The sequence below is a fragment of the Hyperolius riggenbachi genome, chromosome 9 (assembly GCF_040937935.1).
Source record: "Hyperolius riggenbachi isolate aHypRig1 chromosome 9, aHypRig1.pri, whole genome shotgun sequence".
Taxonomy (NCBI): Eukaryota; Metazoa; Chordata; class Amphibia; order Anura; family Hyperoliidae; genus Hyperolius; species Hyperolius riggenbachi.
Genome location: NC_090654.1, coordinates 98,759,048 through 98,773,467, shown reverse-complemented (window position 1 = coordinate 98,773,467; position 14,420 = coordinate 98,759,048). Strand labels below are relative to the sequence as shown.

The 14,420-nt window shown below is 37.8% G+C and overlaps 1 protein-coding gene across 1 annotated transcript in view; it reads right to left on the bottom strand.

The window, feature by feature from the left end:
- The window catches only part of LOC137531679 (hepatocyte nuclear factor 6-like), a 36,462-nt gene extending 27,092 nt beyond the window's left edge, over nt 1-9,370 (bottom strand). The window contains exon 1 of the mRNA XM_068251632.1: nt 8,425-9,370. Within this exon, the coding sequence (XP_068107733.1) occupies nt 8,425-9,370 (946 nt within the window). The remainder of the gene's footprint in view (nt 1-8,424) is intronic.
- Nucleotides 9,371-14,420: the final 5,050 nt, after the last annotated feature.

The following is a 14,420-nucleotide window of genomic DNA, read 5'->3' as shown; positions in this document are numbered from 1 at the left end:
TAAAATACATACGTATAAAATGGATATTTCTCCCACAGTTAAGGCCTCTTTCCCAGTGGGACGTTGCGTTTGATGTGATGTGGTTTTGAAGTTGGACGTTATTTTAAACTGTGTTGTGTCTCTTGGTGCACCGTTTTCATTGCATACTGATAGAACGAAAACGGCGCATGCATCACATTTAAAAAAAAAAAAACATTACTGAGCATGTGCAAACAGTCCAACTTAGCTAATAACGCAGAGAACGCACAGCTTGCAGCACTTTCTAAATATTGCTACACGTTGCACACAACGCAACGTGAGCACTGTGAATGTCACACATACTTTGTGTTGCTGTGTGTAGTCTGTGTTATTACTTTTTATAACGTGCGACTTTAACGTCGCACTGTGAAAGCAGCCTAAATGCACTATACTTTTTTCCTATGTTGCTGTCACTTACAGTAGGTAGTAAAAAGCTGACAGATTTTGGATTAGTCCATTTCCTCAGGGGAGGTTCTTATTTTTTTTTACAAAAGCACCCCTAAAAAGGATCTATACAAAGATATCAGCCATCTTTCCTATGCATTTGCACACTATTTTGGCAGTTGGACTAAGCAATTGCAGTGCAGTAAGTGCTTTTGTAACCAAGGAAGTAACTGAAAATTCCCCCATGTGGAGATGGACTAGTCCAAAACATGACAGGTCTAAATGTTATTAGATGCTCTAAGTGACAGCAAAATAGGGAAGAAAGTAATTTATAGTGCATTTTACTCTGGAAGAAATTATTTTTATTATTGATTGATAAAGAGCCAACATATTCCATGAAGAAATGTACATTTATATGTATTTTTTACGAAAGTGGTTCTTTCATAAAAATTTAAATTTGTAAAAATCTTGGGCAACCAATAGGAAAACAATTACCTAACCAAAACTGCTGAAAGCGATTGGTCGAAGGGTTCCTATAGGCACATCATTGCGCTTTATGCAGCTCTATCTAATAAATTGCCGTATATCGATGCATTGTATATGCAGTAGATTTAATATGTATGCTGAGTTACACATGGCTATTCACACGCAAATCTATACTTGCCACAAAAATCAATACATCCATGTGGCTTTCTACAATATTGTGACTTGCACACACAGCAGCAGAACAGAAGCCACATATAGATCCATGTGTGTCCAGCAGCGATACATAATCAATGGGACTGATTAATGGCAACTTGGGCAGGGTCTGTGCTGCGTACGTGACAAGTTAGGTTCCTCTGTGTTCCACGTTTCACAAATCAGTCCCAATGGGCCTCATTTATTAAAATGTATATGAAAAAAACATAATATCCAAATACATTATAATATTTTTTTATGGTTCCTATGACAACGTTTTTGTGCAATTTTCTCTAATTCTGGGATTGCATGGATGAAATTATGTAAAATGGCTATAAAAAGCAATGTGCATAAGAGCTTATAGAAACAAAGGGGGATAAGAGATGATGGTAAAACTGCGTTAAAAATAGTTAAATTAGAAGGGGTGAGGTAGCTTACCTCAATGACGACAAAGTCGTCATATGTTCATGTTAAATATGTTCATGTTAAAGTTCCTTGTCATTATCTTACTTTGGCGTCATTGAGGTAAGCCATGTCACCCCTTCTATTTGAACTGTTTTTAATACAGTTTTATCATCATCTGAGCGCCTCTTATCCCTCTTTGTGTCACACACCCTCCTTCGGGAGGGGTAGTCTTTTTGGTTAGGACCTTCTACCCCCACAACCATCTACAGCTATTTTCTAACAAGAGAGAGACCACTTCCAGCCCGTCTGGACATCCGAATGGAGTCGGGTTTGTGCATCTCCACCTGCCTACAGTGGCTGGTTGTCCGGTTGCAACCTCTGTTTGTGAGTACCCAGTCTTCTCCACCATTTGCTTCAATTGTTTGACATACAACACTATTGAGGTTCCCGGTGTCTGTGTTTTTTTTTTAGATTTCAGGGTGCTCTCAGATCACCCTAACTACCTGTAAGAGCTTAAAGAGTCACTGTAGTGACATATAAATTACAGTGCAGTAAATTATTCAGGATACTCACTTTTATTGTAATTTTTCTGGTTTCAGCATCAAAAACCCTTCCTACATCTATATATTGATGTATGCAACGAGGAAATTGGTTTCTTTGTCAGTTGAAACCTTCCTACTAATAAAGCCTATCATTGCATTCTCTAGTATAATAGCGTGGTTTCAGAATAACTCGGGCAACCTGGGGAAGAGGACGGTCACGCGCAACTGGAGGTTACTGAAGAGGAGATGGGGATTTCTGAACTGATATATCGATGCAGGTATGTGTCTGCTTTTATCTTGCAGAAACTGCAGCTTTTACAACAATATTTTTATGATTAATTTAAGATAAATTAAATTAAAAAATCCCAGCAAGCATGACTCCTCTTTTGTGACTACTGCGGCCTGCACCATGCATGCCTGACAGTTATGGTCAATGAGATTTTGCCAGGCATTAAAGAGGCCCTGTAGTGACATATAATAAAGTGCAGTAAACTATTCGGGAGACCCACTTTAACAGTAATTTTCCTAATTTAAGCATCAGAAACACTATATATATATATATATATATATATATATATATATATATATATATATATATATATATATATATATATATATATATATATATATATATATATATATATACACACAATACTGGTATGTATTCTTGGCCTCCTGGTGATGTTCAACCTAGGCTGATTAGCAATGTGGTACCCCCCCCCCCCCCCCTAACATCCAGCCCAAAGCATTCTGGTAGACCAGGCATATTTTCTACTGCCTTGAGAACACTCAGTAAACACCTTGCAGAACTAAGGATGTTAACACTGACTGAATAATTTACAAATGAATATTGTAAAAAAATAAGCATTTATACTCATTATGTTATTTTCACTACAGTTCCTCTTTAAAGTAACAATGCAGACTTAGCCTTTGCTTTGGTATCCTGCGGAAACCAGAAAAAACAAAAAAACAAAAACAAAAAACAATATTGAGCCTACAGTGATAGAAAAGGTGCCATGACATGGATAAAAAAAATAAAGATCATTTCTCATAGTCAATTCATTATAAATGTACACGTATAGTTTATAGTTTAGTCTGGATTGCAGAATACTCTCCTCACCCTTGGCCTTATACCTCCAGCTAAATTAGCCTTGTATTCTATTTTCTTCAAATTATAAAAAAAAAAAAACTATAGCATAGATAGCTCTTTGCTGTTCAAAACAGCCTATCTGATTATTTATTTCATTTTCTAAGATACTCTAATAGAGTAAAACAGCAACAATGGCACTAGATATTTGGTCAGTGTTTTCTGTAGATTTTTGTAATCAGCTGTAATTATCTTGCTGATTAATGAAAAAAAAAAAAAAAAAAACTAAACAAAACAAAAGTAAAGCTCTTGTTCTCATCATCCAAGCCGATTACTGGCTTCATTTCCACAGAGAATTAAAGTTTTAATGTGAATGGCCACTGTGGGCAGCAGCAGCTTCACTTTCACACCAGTTCAAATAGGCCTATCCCTGTATTAAATATTAAACCGGTATAATAAACAGAGAGAATTAGTTCAGAGCGGAAGGAATTTTTTTGCATCATTGTCATTATTACAGCCTGGCCTAACTTGACATGGGTAAATATGCTGAACTGCATTGTTTAGTGATGCCATCTTCTGTCTAAATAATTTAAAGCCTTCAACTACTTTTACATACCATTATTCTAAATATATAATTTCTAAGTCTTCCGTGTCTACTACATACTTTGTCAAACCTTTTCTTGTCTGACCGTCACTTTTCTTTCTATTTCATCCTGTATAATAAATGGCCTAATAAACAGGAGAATATATCGGTTCAAAAACCAAAAAAATGAAGATCAAAAGATTTGGGGGGAAAAGGGGGCTAATTTCTGCGAAATCAAAAATCAATAGGAAGCTCACAGAAAGCTCCCCCTGGGAACAAAGCGCAAAGGCTTCTGGGTAGTTTATGAGTGGATTGTGTGTGTGTGTGTGAGTGGCGCTGACTGAGTCTGCTGTAGAAATCAATGATTTTCTCTGTAACCCTCGTGCTGCCGTGCCAAAGTGAAAATGTATTGCTGTTTTCAAAATGAGATGAGGCCTCTACTTAAATTATTAATACACCCTGAAAATGCTGATAAATTAAATTAAAGAAGTTTTGAATTAAAGCTTTTCCAGAGCATTGTATGCTTTATACGGCCAGTTAGGATTATTTATTAAGAAAAAAGAGGGGATAATGCAAACAAGTTTATTTATTGACTATTTTGGCATAATTCTTGAATTGTTAATTGATCTATTCTTCATTTAGCTATCCCAAAGATTACATTCAATCCAAAATTGTTTGTTATGGTTTATCTCTGTAAACTCCCTACCTTGTCGCCGGATATTACCATATTCCTAAATGCTGGATTGACAAAGACAAGTTAATGTCTATTAATACTATCTATACCTATGTAGAGAGCTTAGCATAATTAAAACCCTTTGCTTCAACCTGTAATGTGTACAAACAAGCATGGTTTAAAATGCCTCACTGGGGTATGATTAAAAAACCATCAATCAATCATTCGCTCTAGATTACAATGACCTAACCGCACTTAAGATAAAACTCCATGTAATTTGCTATTTAAAAAAAAGTCTTGTGGCTTCAGAACTGAGATATATTTGTATTTATTTATTTTTGGGTAAGTGGCTAAATTATCTTCAGAAATGTTGTTTTGCAAATTGTTTAAATTTTATTTTATGAACTTTTTGTTTTGTTTTTTCATTTTGACTAAATACTTAAAGAAACCTGTCTCTAGCAACTAATTTTACTTATCTTTATAATAACCATGCATTGTCTGTTCATAAATTACACTTTGTCACTTTTTACCCTTTTGACTTAAATATTGTTACAACAAGTAAAGTACAGCTGCATATTTGTTTCTGGCTTCTCTGCTTGCCTCGTCATAAATATTTATCAGGCAGCGAAGTGAGCATACTTTGTGAATGTGCATGTAAATCCTGACACATAACAGCTGACACATTAAGTTTAAATCTTTTTTTCAGGGGCTTGATTCCCTTTTTGTAACACCAGTATTTTATATCTATTATTGCTATGTTTATTTTCTGAGCTGTCATTGACCAGTGTGTCTCAGACACGTCTCCTGCAAGGGGCTGCAGCAATTCACACTTTAATGCACTGACAATAAAAAAGGTTAAAATGCACTTTGGGCTTTTGTTCATGTGCAAGCATTGCAGAGTTGGACAGCAGAAAGCAACCACCTGGCCCACCCAGATTCCTTTTTTACCCCTTTTTATCTGGCTAAATTATATTCATTTTATAACTCTAATTTTCCATGTAATACCAACTGTACTGATGGAGCATCAATAAGCGGTGTATCCTATTTGTAACCTATTGTTTATCCTCTCTGAAAATTTTATATTCTTTTATGTGACATTTTTGCTCTACACAATGAAAATCTCAGTATGGCAATAACTGTTGTTCCCCCTTTTAATAAATACAAGGGGCTATTAGCAATGCATTATACTTATGAACAATGTCATTTATTTATTTAAAAAGTAATTACTTCATTTACATAAAGGTTAGTGCCTCATTTTGGGTTAGATGTTTATACCAATATTAGTGCGTACATGTCCATGGTTACTTTTTAACTTTTGTATTTTGATGTTCTTTTTTTTTCATCAACTTTTATTGAACTCACTAAAAAGTTTATAAAGACAATATTTTCCTTAGCTTATGGAAAAAAGTACTAAAGAAGATCATCATATTAGAAATCCTGTGTTAACCATTTAAGGAAGAATAAAAAAAAACTCATGAGATTTGCTTTGAGATGATTTGGAAGTTTTACATTATTATAACCAGTTCTTTCTTTAGCTAATGAGATAAGTTACTAAAGAGGATAGTTACAACAGCAAACCTGTGCATTTAGGAAAAAAAGTAATATGATTTGAAGGTTAAACAACATAGCTTCACTGGTATGGACATGATTGATAAACCACTCCTTTTAGTGTTAAATAGATAGCCCCAGTTTTACTTAGCGCTATCCGTCAATAGTATACCTATGTAACAAATGCATTCCATTATTTCTATTAATTTTTTTGCACCTGAAAATACATCTATGAGTTATTCCAATAAAATTGGCAATGTAGGTCTTTGCTATTCTCTGGTACCATAGCCAAAGGTATACAAAAAGTGCATTGCTAGTAGTGATTTAAAACAAACTTTACTCAATTCGCATTAGGCACTTGATGTAAAAAAAACAAATCTACAACCATCATTTCAAAACATTGCACTAAAATTTGAATCTGAGGGCTTTCTTTTTCTCAAGCAACTCCTGGCTAGGATTAATACTGTAAAAAGTGTCTGCAAATAATTGAGTATAGTCACAAACATGGCTTGTACCAGCAACAGGCAAACATTAGAATCAACCTATATTTAAAGGAGGCTTGAAAAATATAAGTTATATAGAAAATCTGTTTGAAAACACATTTATTGCAATGGCACTGTGATATCTAGCATTTATAGATATTGTACAACACAAATTTGGTCAAGAAAGGAAGACTTCTGAATAAATGGGTGAGAACTACTTATTGATTTGCATGTATGTTCATAATCAACTGAAATCTCAGCTCCTGTTAAATTCGAAGGCCTAAGCCTTCTTCCTGCCCCAAAATAAAAAGTTATGTTTATTATTATGTAAGTCTCTATAGCTGTTTGTCAAAGAAAAAAAAAGATGTACTATAGTATGTAATAAAATAATAATGTAATAGGATACATTATTATTTTTAATCTAGAAGGAATAGAGAAAAAAAAAGCGGATTAGATGGCAAACGTAACCTCCTTGCCGCCATTTTGTATGCGCGGCTGTTTAGTTATAACACAAAGACAATTACCTTCATCATAATCAATTTTCAGCAATGTATCTAAATAGCTAGCCATGATCGTTAGGGTTATTAGAAAACTCTGCAGGCTAAACTGGAGGGTAAAAAGAATTTAGCATGGCCAGTGCAATGGAACTTGTATATAAATAATTAATAAGATTGTTTTTTTTTACCAAATGGAAAATTGAACCAACTGGTTACCCTGTATAAGGAAATTTTTTGGGCTGCAAACTGGAGAAGAAACTTAATAATGTATTCCATCATTTGAAAAAAGATAGGATATTGTAAGCATTGTAGAAAACAAGATGGCTAACTGGCTAGGCCAATAGCTTTTTACAATATAAAACTCACCTTAGACAATACATCAATACACCAGGCAGATCTTGTGCCTGCGCTTCAATTAACATATTGGATTTTTTTTCTTCAGCAGAAAAATGAATATGTATTTTAAGACAAATATATAAAAAAAGGAAGCACTGAGGTGACTCATTGTATTTGCTACCCTTTAATGTTTACAACGCATATATGACAAGTCAATTGCAAATGCATGAAATGGTATTAAAAATAAACCAACATCTCCAAATGCATGAAATGGTACTGAAAAGCTGTCTTGAAACAGTCTCATGTGTGCAAATAAACCCGGCAGTGAGAAAAACAAATACGAAAAATAGAAAATTGATCTGGTAGTTCTCTTAGTACAATGAAGAGAGTCGCGCTTGCATAATGAAGTAATGAAGGTATATGTAGATGGTTGTAATAAACACGTCTATCTCTGTTTTGTCATGACATTTCATAACGAAAGAAATATATATATATATATATATATATATATATATATATATATATACATACATACATACATATTCTATATGTGTGGATGATAGATAGATAGATACATAGATAGATAGATAGATAGATAGATAGATAGATAGATAGATAGATAGATAGATAGATAGATAGATAGGCAGCAATCTGTTGAAATCGTGAAATCCATCTCAGTAGCAGGAGGCTGTAATGCAATGTATGTTATATGACAAACCAGGAACAATGCAGGGAATGTCACTTAAGTCACTGACCCTGGATGCCACTGTCTAAAGGCATAGCATTACACAATTAGACACACTGAAAGTGCATTTAATTTGCATGGTAAAAGTGCTCAGACCTTATGTGGCACTTGCAGACCATCTGCTGTGTCACACTAACGTGATTTCACATGCAAGGGTCCACCTGGGGTGAAAATGAAAATGTTAATATTAGTATTTTTTACTATTGATACTTTTTAGGATACAACATTTAAACTGTCCGTTTCCACTTGTTTTGTGGTCCACAAATAAAAAATAAGTGTCGATCTCTGGGCCTACATACACTGGTATTAAAACATATCCTATAAAATGCTACAAATATTATAGACAGTCATAATTTTTGCAGGTGTTTATGCACTCATTATGTGATATATTTCCTTGCATTGCCCAAGGTTCTTGTGAGCAGCATGCTTTTAATAAAGTATCTTACCTTCTAACCTTAAAGCTGCCATTCTTTGGAATTCTGGTTCCTGAAGCCATCGCCACATCCTCTTGAAGGTCTCTCTCCCAGACTTGAGCTTGCTCCATGGCTTTGGATTCCTCAGGAGGTCTGAGAGAGTACCTTGTGACCTACACAGGACTCTCTCTGCAAAAATAGCTTGTGGGATGCTGTATCTTTTTAGTTCTGCAATAATTCTTTGGGCAACATCTTTGGTATTAATCTCTTCCAGTTGGCCGGAAAGGGTAGTGCTTTGCGTTGGCATGGGAGGATTCTGTCTACAGTTAATATCAGCCCTGTGGTGAACATAGTGGTGTTGGTGCATGTTATTTGGTGACCCCACTCCAGAGGAAGGTGGTGGGGATAACTCTCTAGAAAAGTGCTGGTCTATCCTGCTAAACATGCTGTGATGAGCATCAAAACCATTGCCAGACACCATTTTCTCATTTGATAAGTGTCCCGAAGGATGACCATAACCGTGCATGGTGGTTAAGTTGGGGCTTGGCAAAGACGAAAGACTTTGGCCCATGCTTATATCTTTTGGATAGTGACTGTAAAAGTTGCTAGGAGGCCCCAGTCCCCTGTCCTCCCTCATAAGGGTAAAACTTCCAATGACATTTCCAACTGGTACACATTGATGATGCTGGTGATGGTGGAACTTTTCGTGAAGGGGCTGTAATGGGGTCAAGGTCGTGTAACTGTTGGCTGATCCTGGAGGAGAGTCACCTCCAAATCCCAACCCTGGGTGCAACGATGTAGCCAGGTGATGTTGATGTTCTGAGCGGTGATAATCACTTCCATCTAACACAGAGGTCATACTGGACACCAGTGAGGATCTCGGTACAGGTGGATGCAAAGTCCTACCTTGATTGTGCATCAGCTCCTGGCCTGAGCTAGAGATGTCTTCTCCGGTTTCCAAACCCAACTGGACGTTCATGTCTTCAGGCTACAACATCCTCCTCTTTATCTAGTTGCGTGCCATTAATCTTTACTCTAAATTGACTGGAGAGAATCACAGCTTTAGACCTAAGTCGGCTACCCTGTCTTATTATTTATTTATTTTTTTCTTGCAAACAGATCTACATTCTGATCAGGTTGAACATTTACTAATACAGAAATTACGATCCCATCCATAATACATGTAACGGAAGCAGCACCATGATCAACCCTGTGACATGCAACAGCAACCAACCCCTAAATGCCCACACCACAGTACACCACGAAGGATGCACAGAATATACAGCACTTATGGTCAATACAGATGCTTACCTATTGAAATGCTGTTTAGATCAGACACATATCAGCTGGTTGGAAGCTACAAATCTTCATCAGTTTCTTCTTTTCATGGGCAAATGAGCTGTTCAGTTTGTTAAAGACAATTCCCACAGATGCTGACTGTCTTGGTTCTCTCCTTGAGAGTTTGAAGCTCCTAGCTGTGCAGACAGGCAAAGAGAGAGAGAGAGAGAGGGAGAGAGAGCTTTCTCTTCTAGCCCAGGTCCTATTGTGATATTGTCTCCCTCTCAGAGATCAGTGCCCCTGCTCGCTTCTGCTTCCAGCCCACAGCTAAGTCTCATCGATTTTAGTCCCAAACACTCCAGTTTCCTGCTACCACACGTCACTAGCCTAAAATCTGACAGATGTGCAATCAAACACCGGCCAGGAGTAACTCTTTAAGCGCTGGACCCTCCTCCTGCCTTCTGACAATTAAGACGACAGCCCACCCAACAAAATCTGAAGCCTTTAGCTTTTAGGTGGAAGGGAGCTAATGCAAAACAATAGAGAGATTTATGTACATCATTCAGAGAGACTTTTTTTCTATCTTGTGCAGCAATAACACTGTTATAGCTCAAGATAGGATTCGAGGTACATACTGAGTGTATATATAATATATAGTTAGTATATAGCATAGCATGATTATGCATAGTATTTAGGTAGTATATAGTAAGGCGCATATATATTGTATATAGGTATATAGTTAGAATATAGTGCAACGTGATAAAATCTAGTATTTATGAAGTATATAGTATAGTATATACTATATATAGTATATAGGTACATAGTTAATGTATATATAATGTATAGGTATATAGTTAGTATATACTGTAGCATGATTACATAGTATTTAGGTAGTATATTGTGTAGCTTTTAATGTAGTATAAGGGTAGTATATATTTATTATATACCTTAATTAAACCCCTTCAAAATTATATTGGGGGTATAGTTTTGCAGCTTGGCTCATTTTTGGGACTATCCAGAGGTCTTGGTCCTTCTACATAAATGTGCACAAAAAGGACTCTGGACACATAACCAAATGATTATTTTTATAATATTTTATTAATAAATCGCAAACGCATCCATCCATTGAAAAATAGGTGAGTGTAGACATTTACACACGTGCATCCATTGCTTAATACATCATCATATTAAGGGACAATATTTATAAATAGACCATTAACTGCATTCATTTAATATATAACTTATAGTATATCATTTTATTTTAGATCCTTACAGCACATTTTTTCCTGCCTTACAGTTTATATACCTGGGGAAACCCACAAATCTATGTGTATGATTTTAGATGGATGAACAGGGAAGACAGTAGGAGCCCGTAAGAACACAAAAAGAACATACAAACTCCTTCTGGGCTTAAACCAAAGACCCTAGCGCTGAAAGACAACAAAGCTCATCATCCAAATGATTGTCAATAGAATGTAGGGTTGTGGAAGCTAATCACTAGAGTTCACCAGACCAGTGATTCCCTGCTCACATCAAATACCCAATCACATTAAGGGGACTTTTTTATTTACCCGTAACCTAATTGGTTGTGTGAAGCAAAGAAAGGTTGACTGGGATAGAATTAAATCTTGCTGTTTCCTTGAGGCTTGTGAAACAACTGGTCAGACGTTAGACTATGCTTTGATAGTAGGGTTGTATAATAATAAGTATAATGTGCATGGTCAGTGCAAACATCTAGAGGTACAACACAAATAATATTGATATAAAAAAAGGCTTAATAGTTTAGATATACAGCATAGGAATAGTGCATTGGTAGAGCTCCCTGGCTCACACACACCATTTAAGCCAATATGATGATAGGGTTAGTTAGTAATTGCCAAGCGATTTGAGCACCAATTACTGGCGGTTTTTGTTGCGATTGCTATTTGTGTTTTTTTTTTTTTTGGTGATTCTGGTAGTAAAATTGCTTTTATACAGTGATTTCAAAGGGATTTTTCAGCGATCCTATGCTTTGTATGTTGCAGGCTGAGCAATTGCTATTTGTTGTAATCGCAATCGCTCTAGTGGGTTTACCTACATTGCCTTACATTGGCAAAGTGTTCACCAGCGATTGTCGGTGATTCAAAAACACTTCCAAAAATGCTCAGGGTCTTTTTACACTTGGTGCAATTTGGAACAATTGCACCTCAGACTAAAGGCACACAGCGCATTACAGTCATGGGGCTTGATTCACTAAACCGTGATAACTCAAAGCACGGCTGCACTAGTGTTTTTGTGCAAAAAAAATCGCGGTTGCATGCGAAAACGCTAGAGCGGCCGTGCTACGAGTTATCACGGTTTACTGAATCAAGCCCATGGTGTTACTGAAGAAAAAAAAATTGACATGAGACTTCCGGTGCTCTTCCGGGATTTACCGCGGGAGTCACACGGTATTGCACTGCAGCTTGTGTGCTACACGGAGCACTTCCATCACATCTTGTCACACTGCAGGCAGTGGGTCTTGTTCCATTGACTGCAATGGCCACTGTGATGAGCTGTGGCAGGGGAGAGTACAGCAACACATATAGTTACATAGTTATTTTGGTTGAAAAAAGACATATGTCCATCAAGTTCAACCACAGAACAAAGTAGAACACCACTCCCTTACATATCCCTGTTGATCCAGAGGAAGGCAAAAAACCCTTACAAGGCATGGTCCAATTAGCCCTAAAAGGGAAAGAAAATCCTTCCTGACTCCAGATGGCAATCAGATAAAATCCCTGGATCAACAGGGTTCACGGTGGTAAGTAAAAGGACCTTCTAGTGAATCACAGGAAGAGAGGGGACTCTTTCTCAAAGTGACACAGACAGCACTCTTAATAGTAACAAATGTAGTGATTAATAAAACATTCAGCATCTTACAAGACAAAAAAGGGAGAGAACCGTTCCCTTGAGAGCTTACGAACAGCAATGTACACACGCTAGATTAAACTTGGCCGGGGTTGCAGATAACGAATGCCTCAGGTAAGAAGTAGTGTTGGGCGAACATCTAGATGTTCGGGTTCGGGCCGAACAGGCCGAACATGGCCGCGATGTTCGGGTGTTCGACCCGAACTTCGAACATAATGGAAGTCAATGGGGACCCGAACTTTCGTGCTTTGTAAAGCTTCCTTACATGCTACATACCCCAAATTAGCAGGGTATGTGCACCTTGGGAGTGGGTACAAGAGGAAAAAAAATATTTGAAAAAGAGCTTATAGTTTTTGAGAAAATTGATTGTAAAGTTTCAAAGGAAAAACTGTCTTTTAAATGTGGAAAATGTCATGTTTCTTTGCACAGGTAACATGCTTTTTGTCGCCATGCAGTCATAAATGTAATACAGAGAAGAGGTTCCAGGAAAAGGGACCGGTAACGGTAACCCAGCAGCAGCAGCACACGTGATGGAACAGGAGCAGGCGCAGGAGGAGAAGGCCATGCTTTTTGAGACACAACAACCCAGGCCTTGCATGAGGACAAGAAGCGTGCGGATAGCATGCTTTTTACCGCCATGCAGTCATAAATGTAATAAAGATAAGAGGTTCAATAAACAGGGACCGGGCGTCAACGCTAACCCAGCAGCAGCAGACGTGATGGAACAGGAGGAGGCGCAGGAGGAGAAGGCCACGCTTTCAGGTGCAACTCAGGCCTTGCATGAGGACAAAAAAATGTGTGCGCAAAGCAATGCAATGAGTAGTTTTCAGGACACAATGGGCTATTCGGAGGAGCTATTCCCACCCCCACAATCTTCTACCTGTGAAAGGTCAATGGAACAGCCACAAATGTTGTGCCCGGATTCACAACCTTTTTCTGTGGAAAATGCACCTCGCACTGAAATGCAAGGCGAGGCCGAGGATGAACATGACGTCAACAACTCAACATGATGCAAAATGGGGGCGGAACAGAAAGCTGCTTTCAATGTTTTGAAGGCCTTAATTGCCTCCGGTGGCCAGTTAGATGCATCATTCATCACACCCAAATCCCAGAGCAATGTGTGCAGGAATTTGAATCTCAGGAGGTGTACCGAGATCATCTGGACAAGTGACCAAGTGACAAAGTGACTAGTGACAAAGTGACAAAGTGACAAAATGACAAAGTGACAAAATGACAAAGTGACAAGTGACAAAATGACAAAGTGACAAGTGACAAAGTGAGAAGTGACAAGTGACAAAATGACAAAGTGACAAGTGACAAAATGACAAAGTGACAAGTGACAAAGTGACAAGTGACAAAGTGACAAGTGACAAAATGACAAAGTGACAAGTGACAAAGTGACCAGTGACAAAGTGACAACTGACAAAGTAACAAAATGACAAAGTGACAAAGTGACAAAGTGACCAGTGACAAAGTGACAACTGAGAGGTTGTTCTGGGGAGCTCCACTGCACTCAGTCGCATATGAGGAGAGGTCTCGTCGGGACTGCTGATCCTCCTCAGCTTGCTCAAAGCCTTGAGGGTTCCTGAAGATCCTCTGCTTGGAGTTCGCCGGGGTTCAGCTTGGTGTCGGGGTCGGCGGCGTCCTCCTCACTCCAACGTGGCAGATCTTCTGTTGAAGGAAAAAAAAAAAACATTGTTAAAAGTCCAGTACCGCTTCTGAAGGACTCACCAAGAGATGCAGGAGCGCTTCAATCCAGCGCACCATCGCTCGCTGGGTGATGTCCCTGCCTACGCGCTGGAATTCTACGCTGCACATGCTAGCACGCTTTTGCGCAGTGCCGAGGCGCATTCCAGCAGCTA